Source organism: Ziziphus jujuba, chromosome 10 (genome assembly GCF_031755915.1).
Source record: "Ziziphus jujuba cultivar Dongzao chromosome 10, ASM3175591v1".
NCBI lineage: Eukaryota > Viridiplantae > Streptophyta > Magnoliopsida > Rosales > Rhamnaceae > Ziziphus > Ziziphus jujuba.
Genome location: NC_083388.1, coordinates 2301757 through 2329746, shown reverse-complemented (window position 1 = coordinate 2329746; position 27990 = coordinate 2301757). Strand labels below are relative to the sequence as shown.

Genomic DNA, 27990 nt, shown 5'->3' with positions numbered 1-27990 from the left:
TATAAAGTTGTAATATTTTTGATAAAATGTGATTTTGAATTTCAATTTGTTGTTTAATTTAATTTTTGTCTTTGAAATTTTGATTATTGAAATTTATATTTTGAAATATGAATTTAAAATATATTTTATCTCTCCATCAATATATAAATTTCAGATACACCTTATTTTTCCATATAAAAGATTCAATTTGATTAGATAAATAATTTGATTTAAATAGAATAATTATATTCCCATAAATTTCTTCCATTATCTAATATATTTTTTTCTTTTAATTTTAAGGATCTTTCCTTTTATATATATTTTAAAATATTTTTAGTAAAACAATTATTTTCGTTAAATTTTATAGCTCATTATTTCTATTTATAATTATTTGTACCATATATAGAATATCTTACATTGTAGATATTAGTCAAATCCTATATAAATATGTATATTTATGATTAATAAAAACCATTCCTTGATATATTTTCTGAGAAATTTTCAATTATCTTTGATAATAAATATTAAATATTAGATAATTTAATATTGAATATTAAATAGTAATATTATAGATAATAATCAATTTTTCAATTTAAATTTAAATTTAATAAATGTCATTATAGTTCAAGTTTATCTATTTTTTATATTCAATAATATAATAATATAATTATAAAAATAATTAAATAGTTGAATAATTATTTAATAAAATTATAAAATTAGCATGGAATAACAAATTAACAATCAGATTCAAAATTTAGTAAAATAAAATAATCAACTTGATCATAATTAAAAATTAAATTGATGGTCATTAGTTTTATATAATTTCCATATATTGTATAGTTACCAAAAAAATTTACATTACCTTAAATAGTTAAATGCTAAATCCTAAGCACAAAACCCAAAAGTATCAAATTGCACTTTTAAATATGAAATCAACATTTTGTATTAAATTGATTTTATATTGCTCCACATTGTTGAAATCTTGTCATATATATATATATATAAATACATTTTCAGCACTTTTAGAAAAATATTGAAAAAAAAATGTATTATCCATTTTAAATTTCTAATAAAAAGATCAATTTTACTATTAATTATTGTATATTAATTTTATTATTTTACAATAAAATTATATTTATTACATATCCATATATAAATATAAATATGTATTAGTATATAGAGTTTTTGTGTAAAATATTTTAATAATAAAAAGATATTTTATTATATACATGGTTTTTTTTTTATCTTATCTTAAAAAAAAAAAAGCAAATACAGAGAAACAAAATTCCTCTTCCCAATTTTCGCTCTATCATCAAAAATAAAATCTTCATACCTATATATATATGGAAATTTTCAAAAATCAAGATCAAATTTTTTCTTGAAATTTTATGAAAATTGTTGAATTTTTATTTGTAGAAATATTATTTATGTAAATTATTTGTGAATATATTATTATATAAATTATGCTAAAATCGTTTTACATGTTATTTAAAAAATGTATGGCCACATCTAGATAACACCCACATGTTAGGTAAGTTTTCAAAAATCAAGATCAAATTATTCTATTCAAGTTTTATTTAGATTATTAAATTTTACAAATAATTTTATTTATAAACTTTAATATTTTTTATAATATATTTGTAAGGAAATAAAATGAACATAAAAATAACATATGATAATAATTTTAAGATTGTAAAATTTTATAAATAATTTTATTTTTAAACTTTATTTTTTTAATACTTTTGAAAAAAAAAAAAATAAATATAAAAATAATAAGTGGTAAAATTTTTTATTTACTATCTTATTTTTATATATTATATAGATATAGATTGTAATGATAATAATAATAATAATCACTGCACGGGGAACCCGGGAAAGGAATAGCAGATCAAATTGTGGTACTGTTGAAAATTTCGAGCACTGTCAGGGTTATTTACGTCTATAGAACCGTTTTAGCATATATACAAAGCGCGGGAAAGACGCCCGAGGCCCTCAGTCGCTCGCTGTCACAGCGGATCCACTTTCAGTTTCAGATCACAAAGGCCTTCAGAAAAACCCCTTCTTTTTTCTTTTTTTTTTTTTTTTGTTTGTTTTGTTTTTAATTTATCATTTTCCAATCCGAAATCAGCTTTTTACGGACCGAAACAATGAACGGCAAAAAACCGACAATGGGAAGGCAGAGTGTTTCGAGGCTCCAAGAAGCTCATAGGCACGGGTGAGGAATAGCTCGAGGCCAACGAGGTTGGGGGATGGGTCGAACTCTTCTCCGAAGGCGATAAGAGGTTCGGATTGGTCCTTAATTTGCTCCCTGAGTTGATTTTATTAATCAATTTTAGCTTCATTAGTTTGTTCGTTCTATTTTCACCTCAATTCACATGGTTTTTGTTTCAATTTTGGTGGTATATTAGCCGCAGCTTCGTTTTTTTTTTTTGGGTCTGTTTGGTTAATAAGAAAGTGAAAGGAAGAGTAAGAAATTATGGTTCGAGTGTCTGACGGTTTTTACAAGTTTGTTCTTATGGCAAGGGACAGCAGAAAAAAAAAATAAAAAATGTAAATGGGAGAAAGCTAAATCTTTTCCATTTTCACTTTGTTTAAAGTATCAGATGGAAACGACTTGGCATAAAAAACACGTTAGTGGAAGTGATGAATGCCTCATTGTAATTTTGCAGTCACCTTTGGAAGATCAAGAACCACAAAAGTCTTTAAGTTGCGTTGTTATCATCTATAAATATCATCTAGTCCCAGTTGAGCTTAATTGGACTTAGACCTCCCAGAGGATAACCATCATATGTCACGGGTATCTATTATGTATGTGCTAGCTTGAGTTAGTTTTCTATAATCATGGAAAATGGATTTTTGGTCTTTTTGATAGATTGGGCAATATAAAGTCTCCACATCATTCTAATAGTATTTCTAAGTTGCTCAGCAGTGCAACAGATCATAAAAAGAAGCCCAGGGCAGAACAGGTGTTAGTTCATATTTTAGGCGGCATGAAGCAGCCCTAACACGCCGCCACTGGCGTCTAATGCTTTCATCTAATTTGAAAATCTTTTGGCTGTAATTATTTCTCTGCCACGGATTAATCACATCATTCTATGTTCAGATTATACAATTAGCTTCAACTTCTCAGAATGGCCAGTTTTTTTGCTTGGGTGGTTGTGGAAGTAATCATGCATTAGACTCCTTTAATTGTTCCTTGAGTATTTTACCTCAATTCTAAAGCTCCGTTAGAAGGAAAATTTCTAGGATACTCCCTCACGGTAGGCAGGCTTATAATCTCTATGAGGTATTTCTGGTGAAACTTCTGAAGTAATAATTATGATTCCGTTTCCTTTTTTTTCTTGTGTGAAAGGGTTTCTAACTCTAAATTTTCTTTTCTTTCTATGAGTTTGGTAGGTCATAATTGATGAAGATCAGTTTAGAGCAGAAAGCAAAAACCTGTCAGCTCTTCTTGCAGATCTAGAAGTTCAGGTCAGTGTATCTCTAGTATAAGAACAATAACGAAAAAAAAAATGCATCCATGGTTCTTATGCATGGCTTGTGCAGGTTTTACTTATCAGTGATCATTTGTTTTGTAAATTTTACAAGTTGCCTAGGTTTCTTTTTCATGGTGGTTAAGCTATATCATCACTTTATTCGTTGTTGCTAGTTATGTTATTCACCATATAGAAAAGAAACTTTATCAATGAATTCTTTATACAGTCTCTAGTATTTTTTATGCTCTTTCCTTTCACTGACGTATATAAATGACCCATTTTAGGAGGAATTACCTTTGGAAAGGATATAGTTTGATATGTTTTTGTTACTTTGACCTGGGGATTTGTGAAACAAAGGTGACATTGGAGTTTAATGCAGTTGTTCAGATTGGATGCATCTGTAAGGAGGATAAAACTGCTAAGAAGTGAAATGTCCAAGATAGCTGGGGTCTGAGTGAATTGCAGATGAAGACTACTACAGAATGCTCTTATCTGGAGCACTTCTCTTTCTTTTACTTGAATCACAGGTACACAGGTAATTTCCTGGACAATAAGACTATTTCTCTGTTACTTTGAACTAATAAACCCATGTTGGACTTTGATTTGGAAATATCTTTGTTGTTCATGCTTCATGCCTTTTCTTGAGATGTTGGTAATTCACTTTTTTCTGTTTCCCTTCGTTTCTGCTGTTCGTCAGTGTTTTAGGTACATGCAATCTGATATGGAAAGTGTAGGGAAGGTTTAACATGTTGCATAAAACATCCAAGACACCATATTTACATGGAGATTAAAAACTGTTGTGGTGTTTTTCCCAACAAAAATGACCATCTTTGCTGTATCCTAGCATTGTTTTGAGCAACTCGTTTTCATATTGCATTAATCTGATCTATTATGTCTGTGTCAAAATAGCAATAATCTGTTTTGTCAATAATGCTTTAGGGAAGAAAAAATTGAGTAAGGAATTTCAGGTGCTTAGTTATTTTATATAAAGCAGATTATTTTTGCAATTATATGGGTGCTATGGGCAAATCAGAACTGATTATGTGGGCAACTACAATGCATTGCATTTTGTCGGTCAAACAATGAAAACTGAGTTTGTAAATGATGTCAAGTTGTGCAATCCTAGTTTCTCGTTTTCTCCTATTAAGTGGAAGGATAACTGAATATGGACATTGAAGTAATATATATTTTTTCGTATCAATTATACACCGGTATTTCTTTCTGCCAATTGATGTTTGTGGTTGTGTTGGTCGGTGCTTGCTTTTGTTTTTCTGGTTTGCTTAAATTGATTGCTTCCATCATCACATCTGTTAGGACTGATTATTTCTCAATCAATAACTTTTCATAATATATTTTATTTGACAATACTTGTGGATTCTCAAGTTTATAACAATTCTTGATGTGACATGATAATTACAATTGAATTCAACAAGGAACAAATGATGTGAAAAATTAATTAACTTGTGAAAAGAATCTCCCATGTAGTAATGCTTGATTGACACCGAAAAGTCTTTAAAGGAAATTTCATTTGTATATTTTCAAAATTTTCAGTCACTTTCATCAGTCTCCATCATTAATGGCCCTTTTAGAAGGCCTCAATTAGAACATTTTAGATAGAGACTTGTATTGAGCTTCTGTATAAACTAGTTTATCCTACTTAGTTCTTTGCTATGGCTGTATGTGCATGTAGTGCTTTTATCCATTTCTTTCCAAGTCTCTCATTTTTCGCCCTCCCTGTAAGTTTAATATTTTATGACTTTTAAAGTTGCACACAAAGCAATTTGTTTCTATTGTTTTTTACTTATGTAGCCCTTACTTTTGTTGGTTAATGGAGGTGATGACTTGCTTTATAAATTTCCTTCTCAATTATGTTCGTAATTTCTTAATTTTGATGTCTCTATCTTGTTGATAAGAAACAACTTATTTATATATATATATATTCTGCCTGCTTTTAAAATGCATTTCAGAAAAGAACTATTCTACTCTTTACATGCTATAATATCATCCTAGTCATGATAGCATACCAATTCTATCATTTCTCTATTAATTATTTCAGTATATCTGAAGTGCATGGTTTATTTATTGTGTATTTCCCTCCATCATGAACAGTATCTGTTGTGGTGGTGAATCTTTATCAGAATAAAGATTTGTCTCCGTCTTTTATTGAAAGACAATTCCGTGAAGCTTGCCAAGCTTTGTCCATTAAGCCCCCTCCATGAAATGAAATAATTTTCATGGTGAGTTTGTGCATTTGTTAATGTAAAGCTTTTTTGTTCTCTTGTATTATTATTATCATCATCATTATTATCATTATGATTACCTTTTCCTACTACAATAGCTCCTATCTTTTGTTTGTATCAGGTGGAATATGTTGGGCATATCAAGGATGCTTTAATGGTGGTACAAGGAGCAACATATGAGCACAGGTTTTGATTGATCGCTGATTTTTTTATTTTTTTATTTTTCGTCGTGAAAATGACTGAAACCTTTTTTTTTTTTTTTTTTTTTCCATATTAATAGTTCAGGTTGATGTTTCTGTTTAAACCATAAATCATGTCTAGTTTAATTTTAGATAAATATTATGATATGTATTAGGACTCACAATAGTTTTAAACCTGCCCTTGAGAAGGTCGACTATTTTCTGAGACATCTTAATCTCTAGGCTAAATTATGTCTTGGAGACTGATAAGGGTATGGCTGTTGGACACTCCAAATATGTGGAAAAACTTTGCTAAACAGACAGATCCAACTTGGACAAGTACCTACATCAGCCACTGACACCCCATTCTGAGAGCAATACAGTCTCTAGATAGATACTTGTGAACTAGTGGTATGTTGACCAATAATATGTATAGAAGATACAAATTGTTTGGAAGAAATGGTTGTAATTTCACCAACTCTTTACAGGCAGAGTTTAAGGATGTCTCTCAGAATTTTAGTACTATTCCATTTCATTTAGAAGATTACCTATGTTTTGCCTTTGGAGATCTGAATCATTTGATTTCTGCAACCATGAGTGGTGTGACATGCTGCATGCATTAAGTTCCCAGGCCAGCTTACCCCTGATCTAAGGAAACTTGTAGTGAACCTTACTTCTTAGGATTGCATTTGCTTAACAGTACTGTCCCAGAACTCACTCAGCAAATGTGGGATGCCAAAATTAAGATGCTATGCTGCTATCTGCAGGCCAACTTTATGGTCACTACCTCACAGCCTCAGCCATATTTTCAGGAGCAAAATGAGCACCAAAGAAGTATAAGTGGCTGAGCAGATGAGGAATGTGCAGAACAACAACTCTTCTTCCTTTGTTGAGTGGATTCCAAACAATGTGAAATTGAGTGTGTGTGAATCGTGATATTCAAACTCCAATATTCAGGACATGAGCACCAAAGAAGTGGAAGTGGATGAGCAGATGGGTTATGTGCAAAACAACAACTCCTTTTACTCGTTAAGTGGATTTCAAACAATGCGAAATCAAGTGTGTGAGAATTGTTATATTCAACCTCCAATATTCAGGAGATGTTCACAGCAGCCAAATCGATTATAAATTAACTATAATCATGCCATTTATTATCCTAACCTAAAATAAGCAAATTCCATAATTCATTGTGTGAAACTCAACTAATAAAATTAAAAAAAAATCAAAAGCTGACACTTAAATAAAAATAAATTAAAAAGAAGAAGAAGAAGAAGAAGAAGAAGAAGAATTAATAGAGTCGTTCTAGTATCTTGTCCAAGATTCTTGGGAAAACATACTTTCTGAATAACAAAATGTATGATTAACCGGTTGAATTTTAGCTACTGTTGCTGCTGGGCGTACCACCATTGAAATTGAAAGTGCCCTATCCCATGTCACATCGCTACTTAATTTTTTCTTCCTCATCATCCATACATTGAATGCGAAAGGTCCACTCCCAAGTACTGTTTCTGATGTAAACAGAGCAAGTTGGTTTGATAATTGTCTCACACATATGAACTTTTCCCTAGCATCAGCCAACACTATTGGCAGCTTCGCTTTCCGAAGTTTTTCATCACAAAAATCAAACCACATGATATATGTAAGACTACTTGTTGGTATCCAGTAGAAAGCTCCATCGAAATAGGCTCGGCATCGACGGCAGCCAAAAGGATATGTTGACGAATCATAATCACAATCATCATCACACCCTAATTCTATCACTTTCCATGAATCAGTCTTGAGAGAGTAAAGCTGATTGATTATAACATAATCTGATGATTCTGATGATTTTCTAATATTCCTTAATTTTTCTTTCTTATTCAGTTTTATTAGCACGGTGTGAAAGACCTTATAGTCATCGGTTCGACTATCATAACCAAATCCAGAAACACAAGAAGCATTGCGGCGATATTGCGGATGGGTGATTTCTGGGAGTTTTTTGTATGCCCTAATGCAAGGGTTCCATAGGTATGTAGAGGGAAATTGATGCTTTACATTAGTCTTTTTTGTCAAGCAAAGCAAACCATTACAGGAACCAATCACATCAAATTTCGACGACGATGACGAGGAGTCCATTCTTGGAATTTTCAGAATCTCTAAAAGCTCATGGTCCTTATCTTTGTGTTTGATCTTTTGACATCGTGGGAAACAGGTTAAATATCCATGTTGCTTGGTGGCGCACCAATTGGCATGCATTGTAATGAACCTGGAATCGGTGAGGATTTGATACCAAGTTTTGCATACGGTTCTAAGTTGGAGAATGATTTTCACAGAAAGTCTAGACAAGATGTTTGTTAGGAGCTCCGTTGGTAATTCAGACAACCTACAATGTGTTTTTCTTCTATAAACTTTATAATTCATCGTTTCTTCCTCTAATAGAGTCAGAAGACAATAGTGTACGACTGAGGTTTATATGTTAGTGCTTTGGAATGGAAAACGGGCTGGTATAATTACCCAGATTATATTTTTCTTTTTTATTTATGTTCAAGTTTGACTAGGAAATTAACTTTATTTGTATTTCCTTTATATATTTAGCAAAATTGGGTATGATCAATTACTATTAATTCATTAGAGTTTGGGTGGCCAAGTAATTTAGAAATTGAGTCTTTTTAGGATGAGACATTAATCTCCCTTCTTGTGGTTTATTACCATTATGAAGAGTCAATTAAGATTTTAATCATATAGAGTCCATACAAATCAAGCTTGTTATTCAAGGGCTTTTAATTAAATTAAGATTTCATAAAACCCATAAAAATCTAAAAGTAATAGATTATAATGGAATTTTTAGGATTTTAAAATGTCAAATAGGAATAAATTAGTATTTCTCAAATCTAGTCCAAGTACTAAGTGAAGAAAAATAATACTTTATTTTTCCATAAAAAATACGGCATACTATTTTTTTCTCCAAAATAATAATAATAATCATAATAATAATAATAAGAGAAGCTTAATTCCAATTGTACCGTGAAAAAAAAAAATCAAAGAGTATAAGCCATCTTTAATGTAGGGGTGAAAAGTTTATCAACTAAATTAAGTTTACTTAATAAGAAAATAAGTTTCTTTTTAGAAAAGAAAAAGGAAAAACATAAAATACATGTTCAATAACTTAAATTTAGTAAATAAAATAAAATGTTCTGACATCTATTTATAATAATATGGTAATTAATTAAAAAGCGATGATTTTTATCAATGTACATTATAAAATATTATAAAAGTTCCAAGAGTATTATAATCAAAGGAGTAACTATATATTGTGATTATTTGTATGTTTTTCTTTTGAAATGAATTATTCAAATATATATATATATATATATATATACGCAATATTTTTCAATTGGGATTATTTTTAAAAAGTTTTAGTTGGACTAAATTACCATTTTAAAAAAAATATATATATTTTTTAATCTTTTGGACGGGTAAATTACTAAAAAAACGAAAAAGGCAAGAAGTAGCAAGGCGGTGCGATCAATAGCCGGGACGCACAACGTTTGACCAAAAGGCACTAGTTGCTTGCACCCCAAGAATTCTGTGCCCTATAAAAGACCTGCCTATACTCACACTCGATTTCTTTTAATTAATTTCCTTTTTGTTTTGTTTTGCTTTTTGTTTCTCTCTCTCTCTCTCTCTCTCTATAGGAAATATAATAAAATAAAAAACAGAGCAACAATGGCATGGTGCGGTCACTGCCTCGCAGACTGCAGGGCGGAATCGAATGGTGATTTTTTGTGAGTAATTTCAGTCTCTCTCTCTCTCTCTCTCTATATATATATATATATTTAGAATTCTTTTTTTATCCTTTGATATATATATATATATTATTACAATTTATGGCTGTATATATTTTTGACTTCAAAAAAAAAAAAAAAGAAAAATAAAGAAAAAGACTTTATAAGTTACTGGTCACAGAGGTTGATGACTTCTATAAACGTGAGAATTTTTATTTATTTATTTATTTTTGGTTTTTTTTTTTTTTTTTTTTTTTTTTTTGGGTGAGTCTGTGTTTTCTTCTAATGGATGTAGTTTATTTATTTATTTTTATGGCAGGGTATGTTGTACATGTGGAAAAGTATTAATGGGTGGAATTTCTATCCTTAACAAACTTTCTAAAGAAAGGAAGAAGGCAATAGCAAAAAGAAAGCTCATAGCAGCGAAGAAGAATAAGAATAATAGGTTTTCTATTTCATCCTCAATCACTAACTCCAAGATTTCAATGGCTGTGTTTGATGAATCTTCACACAACCACTAATAAACTCCGTTGAAAACATCAATTTCTTGGAAGGACATTGACAGAGACAACAAGAATTCAGAATATGTTTGATTATTCATTTTGTATATGAGACTTTGAGACTTTGAGACATGTAAATAGTGAATTTCAATAAGAAATACTATATTGTCATATTGTCATTGACAAAGAACATTGTCAGTGAAATAGATAGATTCATGTATATATATACTTTGACAATATTATTGAGATTTTGATGTTCGAGTAGTATTACAAAAATTAGCTCACACTCTTTATTTCCACACTTCCATGAACCAAAAAAGAATACCAATGCAAAGAATAAAAATCGCTTAACAAATTAAAGATTATGAGAAACAATTTAAGGTTAGGAAATTCTGAAAGGAGGTAGTAAAATATCAACATTTGGGAAGGTCAGCTGGAGGAGGAAGCAATTTTTGATTGGGAAGCTTTCCATCCAAGACTAGCCAACCCATCTTCAAGCCCCAGCTCGTGTGGATCTCCAAATGACAATGCATGAACCATACACCTGTTCGAAACATCATAATTCAAAACCATCAAATTTAATAGTACTTGATTATGTATATCTTGCTTGTGTGAATTTTGTGCTATATATGTACAAATCTTGAACTTACCTGGATTATCTGCCAGAAAACGAATAGCAACCCAACCACCAGAAGGCACGCCCACAGTGTTTCTTTCAATAGGGTCAACCAGATTGAAGTTTGCAGGGTCTTTATTTGGATCGAAATTCCCAAAACCTTGACCAACAACAAAGAAATTGAATCCATGAAGATGGAGAGGGTGGCTTTCTGCACCGAGAATGCTGGTGTCCTGCATCACCAGCTCCACACTAGTGTTAAATGGAAGAACCACAAGCTTTGTTCCATTTCCCACCATTGTATTGTTTGGTGGAGTTCCTGTATAGTTAAATGGGAAAATGGGATTGCTCGGAAAGTCTGGTGCGTAAACCTCATTGGATTGCCCAAAGTAGTGGGCTTGGAGGAGGGCAGTGTTTGGGAGTGCAAAGGAAATGTTATTGACAGAAGCAGCAAACATGGTTCCATTAGGCCCCTGGCATGTTTGGTTATTCTGGCAAGGATTTGTTCCAAGGCCTACTGTGAAGAAAAATCTCTTGTCAACCTTTTGGGGGACATTAGCAGGGAACTGGGCATTGGCTAAGCTGCGGAGTTTATTGGTGAATTTTGTTGCAAAAGAAGTGTCATTGAGAGCAGGAAGAAGTGGTTTGAAGAGTTGAAGTTTCTTAATGGAGAGTGATGTTGAATGAGATGGAGGTTCATATTCAAGAATACCAGCAACTGTGGAGTTGTCGAATGTGCCTAAACCTGTAACATATGGTCTAGCAGTCATGAAGAATGTGGCATTTGGGAAGTGGGGTTTGGTTTTGAGAAGAACATTTGTGGTTTGTCCAGGGGCCATGAGAAGGGTCTCTGTTTCAAAGGGTTTTACATAAATAGCATCGGCTTCAACCACTTGGAGAGTGTGGTTTGCAATGCTGAAGAAGAGCTCGTCGTTGAGTGCTGCATTGATTAGTCGCAGAAGGTAAGTCTTTCCTGGCTTCACCTTCACCTTCAGTGTATCTATACCTTAACATCCAATTTAAACATGATTAGTTGTAAATTCTGAATTTCCAAAATGCTGGAATTTAGTATCTTAATTTGGAGTAGCATAATACCTTTGGCAGAGCAATTATACAAAGGCCCTGGCAGTCCATTCATGGTATAAGCATCAGAAACATTTGGACCTCCACCTGTATGCATGGCCTGGGCAATGACTGCCTCTGGATCTGCATTCCACCACTCTCCTGTAGTGTGTATATATATATGTATATATACAAACATTATATAATGTAGACATTTTTGCTAATTAGCAATCTTAAAAGAGAAAGGAAAAATGGTGAATTAATTACCAAAGATGATAGGAACTTCCTTGTAAGGTTTGGTGAATGGGTAAGGAACGCCTAGCTTAGGAAGAATGACCAAAGGACCATAGACAGTTGATCTTAGCCATGATATGTGAGCATGCCAGAACAGAGTTCCTCTTTGGCCAATAATGGTGAAATTGTAGACATAGCTCTGTCCAGTTTGAATGGGGCATTGGGTGACATATGCAGGTCCATCTGCCCAACCCGTTTGAAGTTGTCGAATGCCATGCCAATGGATGGAGATGTTGTTTTGGACATGGTTCACCACTTTTATCAGAAGTTGGTCACCTTCCCTCCCTACAATTCTAGGTCCTGGAAATTGTCCATTTACGGTCACAATGCTCTTGGTGTGGCAGAGCCGTGTCACATTTTGCAGTTTGATCTGCATACAATATATCAATATTAACAATCAAACAGAGAAGTGTGTTATTAGAAGAAGAAACAAATAAATTGCAATACCAATATATAAGAAACTAGATATCCAACTTCACCCAAAAAGGAAAAAAAATAAAAACTATATATACAAATACAAATTCATACATGGAACTTGTAGTGCCTTGTGGCTGCAAATGCATGCTCAGGAATGAAAGACAATGTGATGAAGAGAACAAAGAGGCAGAGTCTCTGAAAGGCTGGTGTAGTACTAGGAGGAAATGGAAGAAAACCCATTTTCTTCTTAGTCTATTATGTGTATGGAGCTGACGTTTCAAGTACCACTCTTTCCTTGGTTATTTTGTTTGATGGAACGACTTTGAGGAAATGTGCGTATATATAGGCCTTGAAGAAGGTTGGTTTGTTTGGTTGATTTGGTGAAGTTGATCTATATGCATATAATCTCGAGTACGTGGTGTAATTAAGAATATTGAATAATGAGAAGCAGTTTAATCTACTGGAACCTGTGGTTAGAGCAACTATATTTAGAGTGGTGTCAAAGACAATCCTATATTCCTCTTTTTGGTCTACTTTCCATGCATATGCTTTATTTTCTGTCAATGCAAGGACAATGACAAGAGGGTTGTGATTACATGCTTTTAGTCATATTTTATCAAATAAATAAAATACAATAGAAAGTAAAAGATGACCAAAGCTCCATATATAATTCAAACAAACTTAGGTTATATGTAGGTAGCTTTCTCATTTCTCAACCCGTAGTCTTAGTGGCAAAGCAAATCAAGGGGCATAAGTTGCTTTCAAACAGTCGTTTTAAGATCAGATGGAGTGTATATATGTACATATAATATGAGGTGCATGAGAAATAGGGAAACCTCAATTGAAGCAACTTTGTGTGAAGCAAACATATATACTGTAATTAGTGTTAATTATTTAATTAACACATTAATCACATGCATTGGCAATTTGGCATCTTTGTTAGGCTGAATATGTAATGCAAATTATTAAAATTTGGGTTCTGGTTCACAAGTCCTCAAATATATTGTTTGAAGTTGTAGACCCTTTACCAACCATGCTTACTTGCCAAATATCTATCTATTCTTTTAATATTGGGCACGTAAGAAATATATCATATGCTTATATATATATATATATATATATATAAAATACAGTTCATATAACTTTCTCAAAATGTTGATTGCTAACTCTCATGTACACCAAACACTCCAAGCTTCCTTAGCTCTTTGATGATCAGCAACCAATGGTTATGTCACACACATATTTTGACCACAATATTAATTAATTTTAATGAAATCCGATTATTTTATTGTTTATATTTATACTTTGACAATCGGTTTTTTCATGTTTGCAAAATGTTAGTGGTTGGAACATTAGTAAGATATGTTAGATTATATGGAAGAAGAAATTGAATTGATATTCGGCCATGTCCTTGATTTGCCTTCTTCACTTAATTAATTTAGTAGCCTTTTATATATCTCAAGACATAGATTTCAAAATTATTATTATTATTTTTGCTGAGAGATTTCAAATTTAATTTAATTTTGTTCTTACCAAATCGATTACATGAATATATAATGTGGAGCGCCTGATAGTTATTGTTATTGATCAATGATGCTTAACACTAATAGTCCTTACGTTTGCTTTATCAACATTAGTTTACCTTAAAAACTTATAATTGCATAAAGATAAACATAATGTGCTATTTTCACAGAGTGAAAAGAAAAAATTAAAAAAATAAAAATTCGACATTCATCCTAAAATGCGCAAGTACTAGAATTGGTTAAACTAAAGGTATTAAGAAAAAAAAAATTTGTGACTAATATAATAACTTTAGTCTCATTCTCCACAAACAAATTATTGATTTGGTAATGCAAAATTAGTTAATTTAAATTATAATCACGATTAAGCATGATCTCTGGCATTTTTAAGAATGATCTTGGGCCATCTGGATGGTGGCCATGGGCGAAAATTTCAATCATCGATAATAAGCATTTCCATAGATACAGCGCAGTTCATCTTCATCTGGTTCACCTTCATACCCTATTCTTTCCACCTTCTTTGAGGTAATGATGAGGGCAATCTGTAAGTTCCCTCTATTTGTTTGATCCATACATGTACTGTAACTGCTTTAGAAAAAAAAAAAAAAAAGTAACAAAATAATTAAACAACAAAACAAATTGGGAATATGAAAACATAAAACAGTTATGAATAAGCCAAAAGCACTTTTGAATGTATAACATTACATATATATATATATATATATATATGTGTGTGTGTGTGTGTGTGTGTGTCTATATATATAAAGTTTGTTTACTTGTTCTTTATGTTGTTCTTTATGCAGTCTGTGGATTTCTATTTATTATTATTAATGAACATATTAGTTTGAAGGAGCTACATTTTATTATTTCACAGTGTAAAGATTCAATGTAATGGTAAAAAACCTAACAGAATGTTTTCCGGGCTACTTGAATCCTTATAATTAACGAGTAATGGAAAGGGTACAAGACATCTATAAATATTTACTTAAATGTTGAGGTTTCAATGATTTATTGGTTAAAATATTAATATAATTTTTTTATTAATAAAATTTAATTATACAATTTGTATAATTAAATATACTTTATTCTTTAGTAAAATGAATTTATTGCTATCTAACATGATTCATATTTAATAATATTTATGTTTTTCAAATATATATATATATATATATAGATTTTTATTTTTCTATTAAAGATTTTTGTATGTCAATTAAATTTAATTATTTTTAAATCTTGACATTTAAAACAATCTTAAGATTAATAAAGAAAAACATAACACTAAAACCTTGATGTGGGCCATATAGATAGGATGCCTCCTGCAATTCACAGCCCTGTTCGATTAACTAGCCACTCCGCCAATGTTGCAAACGACGGGAGATACCAAGGTGAAATCAACATTCAAATCTTCAAATTCTAACTTTAATTTTCTCATTCTCTATGCCCATCCCTTCATTGACTAGTCTTTTGATTTTGATTTTTTGAATTTGATGTAGAGAAAAGCAAGTACAAATTAGAGAAATTGAATCATGAGAATGATAGAATCAGTGAATTGTCAAAAGAAAGAAATTGTGACAAAGATACTTGCCGCTGAATGAGACAGCAGCTTTGAGTATACTTTCAAAGTGATGGCACCACTTGCAATAATTATATTAGCCACAATTTTTTTTTTTTTTTTTTAGAATGACACTAAATTTATTATTGTTGTTTTTTATTATTATTATTGAAGGTAATTATATTAGTCACAACTCTACTTGCAAGATTTATGTTAGCCACAATTTAACCCCCAAAAAAAAAAAAAAAGTCAAAATATATTTAAATTATATTGCTTCCCAATCTCTCTTTATGATCTGCGACCAATTTGGGCAGTCAAAAATTGATATATATCTATATATATATACTTATACACTTAATACCACAAATGAATTTTTTTAATCTAAACTTTTCAAATGATTTACGGATTGAAAAAAAAAAATTATAATGATAAAATCATAATCGATTTGATTTGATGGAAATCTGATTTTATATGATATATAAAATAAACTTTGTGAAACATTCACAATATTTCTGAAGTTGATTGCTAACTCTCATCTATATAAAACTATATACAAAACAATACGAAATTTTTTTCTTTTTTGACTTTTAGAACTTTATTTATTTATTTTTTTTTATATTATACTATGACAATTAGTATATATAAATGTCATGTTTTCTATATATAATAATTAACATAAGCTATATAGATTTTAGGCCCCCCCCCCCAAAAAAAAAAAAAATGTTATATGGAAGAAGAAAATCGGATCCCTGGCCAAGTCTTTGAGTTGACTTCTTCAGTTAATTAATTAATGATGCCTTCTATCTGAGACATTTAGATTTCCAATTAAATTTTGTTCTTAGTTCTTACCAATATTTTATATCGAGTTAAATTAAATATATATTCATCTTGCAATGCGGAGAGCGTGGTTGAAATGTTGATGTTAATGATGCTAGCTGGAATAGGACTTGCTACAATAACTCTTTGTATTTAAGTTTCATTCTTTATCAACATTATTTTACCTTGAAAGTATTTATTAAAAATATATATATATTTTAACTTGAAATTATTTATAAAAAAAAAAAGGTTATCTGAGCTTGAAAGTATTATATCATAATTACATAAAAAGTCATTTCCATTTTGTTTCATCCATAATCTCCTTGGCCAAAGTTTGTTGCTTTGCTTTTCAAATCCTTGAGTTCCATTTTTATATGGCTCAACAAAATTTCATGAATTTGTCAATTTTATTTCTTTTGGTATTGCTTTCATCTCAAAATTTTCTGAGAGCTTTATTTATTTATTTAATGCGCACGATGATGAAGACATATTGGCATGTCATAAAGTCGATTAGCTCTTCTATATATGCTATTCTCTGTCAAAGTTGTGGAAAAAAAAAAAAATTGATCAACTAATATTTACATAAGCCATATAAATAATATATATTTGAATAAAAACATATTTTCAAAACAAAATTGATGAAACAATTTAAAAAAAATCATTGTGATGTAATTAATCTCGTTCATAATTTTTAATTATTTAAGTTTTGATTTGACAATCTGAAACTAATTATAATTCAGAATAATTGAATTAATCAATCAATTTCGGAACTTTTAAAAGTTGATAATCCTCCAAAAAAAGGTATGTCTTTTTTCTTTCTTTTTTTTTTTTTTAAAACAAAATCCCAAAATTGTAATGTCCCAGAAAAATTTAAATTATCCAAAAAATAGAATGAATTTACAGGTGCACCACAAAAATGAAAAGTCCAATACGGGGACGTTCCGTAACTCCAAACAGTCCATGACCATGACCCGAACTGACAAGACCCAAAACCCGCTTCTTCCGACCCTACTACACTCCTCCAAGACCAGCAGTTCAAACCCAAATCCTATAAATTGCTCTGTTTTTTTAACCTTTTGTCTATCGTTTCCTTTCGTTGAATTGAATGAACTCTGTCCAATCATTTTCATTTTTGATACGATGATTTCGGTCGATGAAGCTCTCCAGTTGGTCCTCAGAGTCGCTCAGCGCCTTCCACCTGAAACTGTGCCTCTTCAGGATGCTCTTGGCAAGGTTTTGGCTGAGGATATTCAAGCTCCAGACCCTTTGCCTCCTTACCCTGCTTCCATCAAGGTCAACCATTACAAATTTTCAACTTGATCGAAGTTTCATTTTGTGACTTCCTTCTTTTAGTTAATCAGCGACTGGGTAGTGAATGATTTTCCATTTTTGTTATTATTATTATTATTATTATTTTGAGTTAATCAGCAAGTGGGTATTGAATGATTTTCCTTCCAAGTTAATAATGTTGCCCATTTTTGATATTTTTTATTTTATTTTATTTTATTATTTTGGTTTGAAGAGATTCATTTTTGGGATTCTTGTGCTCCTGTGAACTAGTTTTAAGCTTGTTTATTCATTCAGTTAACAGTTTTAACATTTTGAGAAATAAATTTTTTGGGTGCAGGATGGATATGCTGTGGTGGCTTCAGATGGGCCTGGTGACTATCCGGTGATTGCCGAAGCAAGAGCCGGAAACGATGGACTCGGCGTGACGGTGACTCCTGGAACAGTTGCTTATGTCACAACTGGAGGTATTAACTTACTTATAGAAAAATGTTTGAACCCGCTAAACTAAAATTGACCTGGCTCCAAGAAGTGCGAATTAAAAGTCAGAAATCTATTGGTTAGTCTCATTTATTTTGGTACAATGGTTCTACTATAGCCTCAAGAATTGTTAACCAGAACAACAACTCACAACAAACGATCTTTAGAACTTTCCACTGTAAATTCCCCCATAACTAAATATCTGCATGGAGCTTTCAAAAACATTCGTAATCTGCCAAATAATTTGGATGTACTTGTTAACTTTAAGCTGGTGGTTTGGTTAAGAATTCTTTAAATGCTAAACATTCTATACTTAGAACCGTTTTTAGGCTCTGCATCGATTGTTTTTGGCATCTAGACCCACCCTATTTATTAATACGTCCATAATCTTGGATCTAAATTATGGAAAAAAAAAATTTTGTCAGCCCTTTTTTTAATTTTTTTTTTTTTTAAAATTGTTTTATGGTTACTTTGCCCATGCTTTTCATACAGTAATTGTCCTTGAACTATAAAATGAAATCTTTTAATCTAGGAGAAAACTCGTATGAACTCTTGAGAAATCCAATTTGCTATGGCAATCTTACTGTTCTGTTTTGCTAGCTTAAAAATATGTTGTTGTTAAAGACACTCTAAACGTGATCATGAATTCAGTTATATAATTCATATAATTGAGTATTTTCAGACTCATATCAGAAGTCTTTCCTAAAGAAATTCCATTTTAGAATTGGTTTTTGACTTCTACTCCTTCCCTTTTGTTGTTGTGGCTTCCTGCAGGACCAATACCAGATGGTGCCGATGCAGTTATTCAAGTTGAGGACACTGAACAAATTGAGGATTCTTCATTTCAATCGAAGAGAGTGAGAATACTGGTAGAAACAAGCAAAGGGGCTGATATCCGTCCAGTGGTATGTCTTTGTTCCTCAATTTTAAGCTTGTTAAATTGCTATAATAATTTAATGCAGTGCAGTTAATACAGTTATATCCTCTATTTCTTGACTGTTTTTTTAGCCCATAATAGTATAATATTATTGGATTGAACCAGCTAGATATCTACACCTTTAAAACGCATTAAGATGCATGGTATTTGGCTTTTCATGAATAAAAAAATTTTCTCGCATACTTCTTGTTTCAAAAGAGTTTGGTAAGATTTGAGCCCTTTTTAAATTTGATCTTGCAAGTCCTCAGAAAAAGCTTAGGGCTCCAAAATCCATTGTGAGACTTCAGATAGGATGCAACCTAAGCTTCTAAGAAATGGAAGGTTATAGAAGAGGTGAGAAAGACAACGAAAATGATTTCCTCTTTGAGAAAAGTCAAATATGGTTTTTTGTTTGCGGAAACCTATCACTAAGAATGGAATGAGTTAGTTTTGAAGTAAACCATTGAGTAACATCACTTGATGTCATCATCACCTTTTCTTTATTACCATTATGCAAGAGTGAATGCACAAGTGAAAATATCCATATGATTGCCTCATTATGTGTTGGTTAAGAATTTGTAGATTACAAAACTTAAGCGTCTGACTGCCAAGCCACTGTATGGCTCAAACAGCGTATTATTGATGTTAAATCATTCTTCTTAATTATGTCTTTGCATCGTTGTGATCTGATGAAGACCTCTTTTTTTTCAAGCTTACTGTACTAAGATATTTAATGAATCTACTTAGTGTATGCTCATTCATGTATTGAATCTGCTTAGTATATGCTCATTTATGTATCTGTTAGCCAGGGATGTGATATTGAGAAAGATGCTGTAGTATTAAAATCTGGGGATAGAATTGGTGCTTCAGAAATTGGCCTCCTTGCTACTGTGGGAGTAACAATGGTGAAGGTATTAAAATAGTTTTCCTTTGTGATTGATATATTTTTAAAGTACTGATGGTCTGATGGTTTTGCTGTCATGGTAGGTATACCGGACCCCAAATATTGCTGTGCTTTCTACTGGAGATGAACTTGTAGAGCCAACAACCGGGAATCTACGGCGTGGCCAGGTAATATATCTATACTTATTGTAGAAAAGCCAATGATGTATATAAGTTAGTGCAGTACACATTTCATTCAATATTTGTATAATGTTGAATCACAATTACCCTTTATAATAATTCAACATTGGATTTCTTAAAGTTTTTGTAAACCATACAATGGATTTATCGAGGTTGGCTTTATTTCTCTGTGGTCTTAACAATTGAACTTATAAGCTGATTCATCGTTTGTGCAGATTAGGGACTCCAATCGAGCTATGATATTGGCAGCTGCAATGCAACAGCATTGTAAAGTTCTTGACCTCGGCATTGCCAGAGATGATCAAGAAGAACTCGAGAGGGTCATGGATACTGCCTTTTCTTCTGGGGTAGATATTCTTCTTACTTCTGGAGGTGTCTCCATGGGAGACAAGGATTTTGTCAAGCCACTTTTTGGAAAGAGAGGGACTGTGTATTTCAGCAAGGTAAACTATTTTTTTCTATTCGTTTCTTCTGATCTCTCTCTCTCTCTCTCTCTCTCTCTCTCCCCTTTTCCCTTCCCTTCCAAAATAAAATTGGCACAATTTTATAGGTTCATAACAGGAACTAATTGTTGAGTATGGTATACAACATAATAATCAAATTGTAAGTAAAAATGTTGGTTTCGTATTTAATTAGCTCTTCAGGTTTGCATGAAACCAGGGAAACCTTTGACTTTTGCGGAGATCAATTCCAAACTAGCAGAAAATATGGTGGGGAAAAAAATTCTTGCATTTGGGCTGCCTGGAAATCCAGTGAGCTGTTTAGTCTGTTTTCATCTCTTTGTAGTACCCACCATCCGTCATCTTGCTGGATGGGTGAACCCTCATCTTGTGAGGTTGTTGGAGCTTTTCTGAAAATTGAACTCCCTCTCTCTCTTCAATTTCTATTGAAGAGATTCTGGTATAGTAGGTGATATGATGCTGACAGCTATCATATTTTCCATTGTCTGCAATGTGCAGGGTACGGGCCCGTCTTTACCAGCCCCTAAGGACAGATCCAGTCCGTCCAGAATACCATCGTGCTGTTGTTAGATGGGAGGTCAACGATGGATCAGGCAACCCAGGGCAAGTCATTTAGAGAAATTGCCTTTTTACATCTTCTTCTTCCTCCTTTTCTTCTTTTTTTATTTTTTTTTATTTTTATTTTTTACTGGTACTTACCTACTTGAACCTTTTAAATGCATGTAGGTTATTTCTATTTTTTTCCCTTAGGAAAAGGAACATTTTATTTTCCTTTCCAAAAAGAATCGTTTTTTGTGAATCTCTTTGTTTTACTATTAAAGAAACTATTATTATTGTAATAATATTTTTTTCTCCCTTATTTCTGGTTGCCTTTTAGTTTTGTTACTGAGAGTACTGGTCATCAGATGAGCAGCCGTCTTCTAAGCATGAAGACTGCGAATGCTCTATTAGAGTTGCCAGTAAAAGGTGGTGTGCTAGCTGCTGGGACTTCTGTGCCTGCCATCATATTTTCTGATTTGAGTGGTACAGCTATTGCTAAAAGTTCCTTAATGTCGGATCCAACTTTCCCTTTGCAAAAAGATAGTTCTATAGAAGTAACTACCCGTGAATCTTTTGATTCTGAATTCAAAGTAGCTATCCTAACAGTGAGTGATACTGTTGCATCAGGGGCTGGACCAGATAGAAGGTATGATGCTTTGTATTGCATTTCTTTGAAAAACATATTGGGTCAGTGACAGAGTTAAGTTGTTATAATTTCTTTGGTATAATTGATATAAACTCTATCTGTTCCATGCAGAAGCATCTTAATGTTCAATATTTCAATAAAATATCAGAAATATCATTTTCTTTTGTTGTAATAGAAACTAGGAATAACATCCATGATCATGAAAGGAAATATATGGCCAGTAGGTAATGAAAAATTCTACATAGAAAATCTAATACAGATTTAAAACACAAAACATGCTATCCTTGATCAAGATGATGTCACCAATACTTGCATTTATCAGATTTATTTCTTCTGTTTTTTGTTCATCTGGAAATGACACTGAAATTTGAGAGTTTGAACTCTGAAGTATAGTCTTACCAATAGGCCATTGCTTTCATTTGGAATTCATCCGTTTTTCTTTTTTTTTTTTTTTTTTTTTTTCCCTTTATTTTTTTATTTTTTATTTTTTTGGTTTTTTGTTGGAAGGTTGGTTCTCATTGTAGTTTGATTGCTTGGCTTAATGCTGCATTTCTCTAAAGTTACTCTTGCTCTTTTAAAAGTTAACTTGATGAACCAAAAGATAAATCTTGTTTATGTTACAAGATGCCTGTTGTATTCAAAAGAAGATTTTGATAATTTATTAACTCTAGTGAAGGTAAAACTAGCATTCCATGTATAAAACTAGCATTCCATGTAATATTTTCTTCTCAAGAATAGTAAGTTCGATTCTTAGACAAATGCATCTGATATTTCTCTTTGAATTAGTTTTCAAAGTTACATTTTATGGATGCTAAATTGGAGTAGAGTTGATGATCCTTCTTATTGAAGTTTGATATGCAAGGATGATTTATCTGCAATATAACACCTGGTTTTGACCCACTAGTGGCAATGGTATATTTGCACTTTGGATCAATCTAGTAATTATTGTATTGTCCTTGGACTGGTTTTAGAAAGCTCAATGTCTAAACTTTACTGCATCTGGATACTCCTCTTTGAATATTTTTTTCAAAAGGGCCACTTTATAGATGCCAAAGTAATGCGCAAAGTTGATATTGCTCCTTATCAAAGTAAAGAATTGGATGTACTTAATGCTTTGCAACAATCTGTCTGAAATAGCTATGCAAATGCTCACAGTGGGCTCCATTATGATCTTTGATATTTTATTTTCTGCTTTTTTCCTTCCTTCCAGTCTTGTATACTCCTAGTTAGAAGAAAGGAAAAGCTGGTTCTTGGTTTGCTCTCGATACCTTAGCGATTAGTGTCCTCCTAAGTTACACTGTGGGTGCTTTTTACTTTCAAAGGTGGCGATTTCATTTTTGGTTCTACACCTTTTTTCCAGTAGAATTGAAGATGCTACAATAATTATGGTATCTAAATAAGAGCTCAGTAACTTTTTCCCTACTCCTGTGAACATATATGAAATAGAATGAATTAGTGTAGTTTGTTATAAACATTGTCAACACAGCTTGTTCTTTCAAAAAGTGGTGGATTGTTTACTTTAGCCAGCCTTAAAAAAATGACCACATATAGTTTCAGGTTTGAATAGTCTTGCAGCAGTTTCATTTTTTAGGAGGATTTATTTTATTTTATTTTATTTATTTTTGGTCAATTAGAAATGTAAAGTTTATTGAAAAAATTAGAGGAAAAGTTAAAAAGCAATTTCATTGGATGCATTATGAATACAAAACTATACAAGTTAGGTTTACCCTTTTGGGATAAGATCAACTTAGACTCAAAACTTTGTATTTTTCTCCCCTTCTTCTTTTGTAAAAAGTAATGCCTTAAAAATAGTTTTTGAATTTTCAGTGGTCCTAAGGCAGTTTCTGTAGTAAATTCATCATCAGAAAAATTGGGAGGAGCTAGAGTTGTTTCAACTGCTGTAGTACCTGATGATGTGAACAAAATAAAAAATGCTCTACAGAGATGGAGTGATTTTGACAAAGTGGATCTCATCCTTACCCTTGGTAAGTTTAAGTTTCTTGTTCTTCTGCTTGTTTGTTTATTTTGATGAATGTGGAATCTTGCTTATATGGTTTTACTTCAACTCCTCATATCTACCTCGATTGAATTGTCCTGAACAAGGTGGCACTGGCTTCACCTCACGGGATGTAACCCCTGAAGCAACCAAAGAGTTGATAGAGAAAGAAACGCCTGGTCTTCTGTATGTCATGATGCAAGAAAGTTTGAAGGTGAGACTTTAGTCTTTGACTTTTAGACTGGATTCTAGTAATTTTTTAGTTTGGACCATGAACTGAGAGTAGCATACTTTTATTGGAAAATTTATTTGAAATGAGAATGCTATGTCAATTTATAGTTTCATATATGGCTTAGTAAGTTGTGTGTGTGTGTTGCCTCATTCAATTCTGATGACCAATGGCTGTATGACTGAGTTGGTCATGCTGTTGCTGTTGGTGAACATTTGACAGCAACATTTTTGTTGGTGACGAGTGGATAAAGCTGTAGGATTTTGGAGGAAGAGTGGAAGAGAAAAGTTCAAGCGTCAAATTAAATTCGGTTGGAAGCTAACATTTATTTTGGGATAGTCACCCTGAAACTTTTCCCCTGAGTTTTTTCCCCTGAGTTTCAGTGCACCAAAAGAACCAGTATACCCTAATGTTCTTATTTTTTGTCAAAGGCTAATGGAAACCCATCACTTGCACAAAAATCCTTGCTATTAAAATTTAACTTGAATGCTATATTTGGCCCGTTTCTTATTAGAGTCCATAAAGAAGTAATCTTATCGATTTAATTAAATTTTAACCCTCTTCTTCTACAGGTGACACCATTTGCTATGCTCTCTCGCTCTGCAGCTGGAATAAGAGGATCTACATTGGTAAACCACAACGTCATTTTGGAATTCTTTTTTTTGATATTTTTAGTTGTTTAGTAAAAATGTGGAGAGGAATGCATTTCTTATTATGATGTTTTTCCTCATATTAGAATGTATTTTATTGTTAAATGAAACGTTTTCCTAATTTTGAACTCTTGTGGAATAGAGGAATCTTTAAGCTGGTAAAGTAAGACCAGCAGACAGAGAAAACTAAATTTTTAAGAGGTCTTAACCAAAAAAAAAAAAAAAAAAAAAAAAAAAACCTAAAATATGGCATATAAGTAAAGTTAGTAACGAAGGTACAAAGATCCCTCTGTTTCCTTTACAGCCTTCATGATACTATGAATGAGTTGGACAAGCAAAGTTGAATACTTAACCTTGAATAAAATGGAAACTTTATTCTCTCATCTTGTAATGTGAAAGTTGGAAATTAAGTCAGATAAAACTTATGTTATATTTTAAGTAACTGGAGCAATCTATTTGAAAATAATATTTGATATTAATCATTTGAACTCCTAACAGTCATAAGATAATGTGGCTACTGTTAAACTAGAGTCTATAAAATTTGTAATGCAACTGTATTTCTGTTAAGGTTCCATTTCCACTTATAGTTGTTCTTGAGCTTTAGCTTGTTATATTTAGGCAATGATCTTGCTTTTCATTACCTTTATATATCATAAGTGGAACATTTGCTGTGGCTGTAAACTTTACATGAGATTGTCAGGATCATAAATTGGTTATTAATGAGTGGTGTTTCCATTTCTTTGATTTGTTTACAGATTATTAATATGCCTGGGAATCCTAATGCGGTTGCTGAGTGCATGGAGGCTTTGTTGCCTGCCCTTAAACATGCATTGAAGCAGTTAAAAGGAGATAAGAGAGAGAAACATCCTCGTCATGTCCCTCATGCGCAAGCTGCACCTGTGGATGAGTGGGAAAGGAGTTATAAATCTGCAGCTGGCAGTGGCAGAGAGATGGGCTGTTCTTGTTCCCACTAGAAAGTATAATGAATTAGAAAATATTGAACTTTCATGTAATTTTGGGTGTAGCAAAATTCATAAATAGGGAGTGGCAAATGCAGCTGCTCCAGGATTGGAGGTAGGGGACTAAAATCAGCGAGGAAAATTGCTAATGTTGTGCTATGACATAGCTAGTTTCTATAATCAATCTGCCAAAGATTTTCAAGTTTTCAGTAGCCAAAGACAAGGCATACTATGCCAGAGACAAGGCTCACTTTGTACGGTTTCAAACTGATGCTCCGGTGGACTAGTTTTATAAAACTTTCCTACAAGTACTCGGAGTCCTATTGGTTGACTAGAAAAACAACCCATAACTAAATATCTGCACAGTGCTTTAAAAAAGATACGTAATCTGCAAGTAATTTGAATGTACTTGTTAACTTTAAACTGGTGGTTTAGTTAAGAATTCTTTACATACTAAACATTCTATACTTGATCTTATAAGAACCGTTTTTAGGCTATTCGACGACTATTTGTGGCATCTAGACCCTGTTTATTAATGCTTCCATAATCTTGGATCTACATTATGTAAAAAAATTTTCAGCCTTTCCATTTTATAGTTACTTTGTCCATACTTTTCATGCAGTAATTGTCCAAAAGAAAAGGCAGTATCCATGAGGGGAATTTGGCCCAATACCCTTGTTTTAAAGGCTCTAATGAAAACTACCCACCCGTTTCCAACCTTTTTTGTTTTACCCTTCTATTTTCAAATATCCCCATATTACCCTTTGCAAATGTGAAAAGGAAGAATGAAGATGTAAGGTTATGCCATTTTTCCACCTAAACGGAGCACGAAGAAGAAGAGGAAGAGAAAGTGAGAGAGAATGGCGAAGCGTTGTGGGACAATCGGAGTTCTTCAGGAGGAGGAGCGAGTGGAGGAAGCATCCAAGGCTCAGCAATCAGCTCTGTCATGCCCTTCTCGATCTTAGCCTCAGAGTCGACGAGCTGGTCTACAGCAAACTCCTCCTTCCTCTTCTTCTTCTGCTTCTTCTTCTTCTCACCACTCTTCCCATTCCTCTGCTTCTCACTGACTCACTGAGACAACTAAAACAATAACCTCATCAGGTGACGATGATCATTCAGCCCCCTTAAATCTTCTTTTACTTTTTGTTCCGTTCAGTTTTTTGGGTCTGCTTTTACTTTTGTTTTTATTAGCTGTTCTGGAAATTTTGTTGATTATTACAATTGAAATATTAAGTTAATGGATCTTATACATGGGATATAGTAATTATTAATTACTGAACTTGTTTTTAGAATGCTATTACTTTTGGGTTTTATTATTTGGGGCCAAAATCATATGCATTTTAACTGTTTGTTGATATGTTTTATTAGGTTGCGTGTGTGTGGTAGAAATTATATAATGCTTTTGCTCATACAAATGAAGAGAAAATTTTAGTAGTGAAGCTATTCCATAACCTGTTCTGTTAAAGTCTTGGATGTGTCTATATGCTCAGATCTTCCTAAGATCTTATTATTGGCTATTTCCTATACGTCAATTACAAATTTCAATCTCCAATTCCTCTAATCTAAGAAAATTTTATCATATATAAATACATGATATGTTGATATACTTTTAATTGGTATTTTAGGATGATGGATCTGTTATATGTATATTTTCTCTTTCTGGAAGTAATGCCCAAGATGGACATTTAGCTGCTGGTCGTAATGGTGTAAAGCGCCTCAGAACTATAAGTTCTCATTTGTTTTACTCTTTGATGTGGTTAGTATTTTTCTTGAGAAAGTTCTTATTCTCTTTGGTTTCTTGGATTGGTTTAAATATTCTTCTATTTGCAATTTTCAATATTTTGGTTGCTACTTTTTTGAATTTAGATATTAGCGGATTGATGCATTGTGGATTTTCTTGTCACATACACCTATCAAAATCAAAGAGGGAATTGATATGAAAGATTCTCACATCCTTGAAATTTGAAATCCAATAATCTGATAAAATTTAAGTGTAATATCTTTGTAAAAAAATGTTTAAATTTTTTATTTTATCAAGCATTAACTCAACATGGTTGTTTTTTCAGAGTCCATAGGTTTTGTTTGATAGTATGCCTATTTTTCTAAAGCTTTAATACATGTTTTGTTTCCCTGTCTAGCTACTTTATCCTTCTGTTACTAGCCTTCTGTAAAGGAATTTTTCTGCGATACCTACTAGTATAAAAAGGTCACATTTGTTCTTTTCAGGTCAAACAACCAAATATTTTATCATTCCTTTATAGTATGGAGACTAAAACTTTTTGTGGTAATACTACAAAGGTTGCTATCTATATTGTCATAGAGCCTGTT

General features: G+C 32.2%; 2 protein-coding genes and 1 long non-coding RNA gene across 16 annotated transcripts; 2 read left to right on the top strand and 1 right to left on the bottom strand.

The window, feature by feature from the left end:
• Positions 1 to 1855: 1855 nt before the first annotated feature.
• LOC112488969 (uncharacterized) lies at positions 1856 to 8471 on the top strand. 13 transcript variants are annotated; one of them, XR_009634324.1, is made up of 6 exons: positions 1856 to 3450; positions 3813 to 3990; positions 5565 to 5692; positions 5817 to 5881; positions 7738 to 7881; positions 8066 to 8465. It is a non-coding gene; the product is annotated as an uncharacterized LOC112488969 (long non-coding RNA). The 13 variants fall into 13 exon arrangements; XR_009634327.1 differs by having other exon boundaries at positions 7738 to 8471; XR_009634325.1 differs by lacking the exons at positions 7738 to 7881; positions 8066 to 8465 and adding an exon at positions 6687 to 7138.
• A 1486-nt stretch (positions 8472 to 9957) lies between these two features.
• Positions 9958 to 12834, bottom strand: LOC107432203 (laccase-17). Of its 2 annotated transcripts, none has more exons than XM_060811820.1 (5): positions 12639 to 12834; positions 12084 to 12480; positions 11850 to 11978; positions 10789 to 11760; positions 9958 to 10682 (listed from the first exon to the last, which is right to left on the bottom strand). In XM_060811820.1, exons 1-5 carry the CDS (start codon positions 12765 to 12767, stop codon positions 10552 to 10554), a joined length of 1758 nt encoding a protein of 585 aa, XP_060667803.1. In that variant the 5' UTR covers positions 12768 to 12834; the 3' UTR covers positions 9958 to 10551. The 2 variants fall into 2 exon arrangements, with proteins under 2 accessions (XP_060667803.1, XP_015898773.2); XM_016043287.4 differs by having other exon boundaries at positions 10789 to 11754.
• A 4638-nt stretch (positions 12835 to 17472) lies between these two features.
• LOC107432224 (molybdopterin biosynthesis protein CNX1) lies at positions 17473 to 25973 on the top strand. The gene is made up of 13 exons (XM_016043320.4): positions 17473 to 17708; positions 18043 to 18169; positions 18957 to 19087; positions 19908 to 20009; positions 20086 to 20169; positions 20397 to 20624; positions 20826 to 21016; positions 21141 to 21245; positions 21520 to 21828; positions 23656 to 23813; positions 23932 to 24038; positions 24626 to 24682; positions 25459 to 25973. The coding sequence occupies exons 1-13, from the start codon at positions 17556 to 17558 to the stop codon at positions 25675 to 25677; spliced, it is 1971 nt and encodes a 656-aa protein (XP_015898806.3). The 5' UTR covers positions 17473 to 17555; the 3' UTR covers positions 25678 to 25973.
• Positions 25974 to 27990: the final 2017 nt, after the last annotated feature.

What these genes read in the sequence shown, in the direction of transcription:
- LOC107432224 (XM_016043320.4), top strand. Translation starts at nt 17,556, where the DNA reads ATGATTTCGGTCGATGAAGCTCTCCAGTTGGTCCTCAGAGTCGCTCAG. An exon ending in GGGCTGATATCCGTCCAGTG is followed by an intron (nt 19,088 to 19,907) that starts GTATGTCTTTGT and finishes TCTGTTAGCCAG; the next exon opens with GGATGTGATATTGAGAAAGA. An exon ending in GATGGATCAGGCAACCCAGG is followed by an intron (nt 21,246 to 21,519) that starts GCAAGTCATTTA and finishes GTTGCCTTTTAG; the next exon opens with TTTTGTTACTGAGAGTACTG.
- LOC107432203 (XM_060811820.1), bottom strand. Translation starts at nt 12,767, where the DNA reads ATGGGTTTTCTTCCATTTCCTCCTAGTACTACACCAGCCTTTCAGAGA. An exon ending in GTATAATTGCTCTGCCAAAG is followed by an intron (nt 11,761 to 11,849) that starts GTATTATGCTAC and finishes TTGGATGTTAAG; the next exon opens with GTATAGATACACTGAAGGTG. An exon ending in TTTTCTGGCAGATAATCCAG is followed by an intron (nt 10,683 to 10,788) that starts GTAAGTTCAAGA and finishes TGTTTCGAACAG; the next exon opens with GTGTATGGTTCATGCATTGT.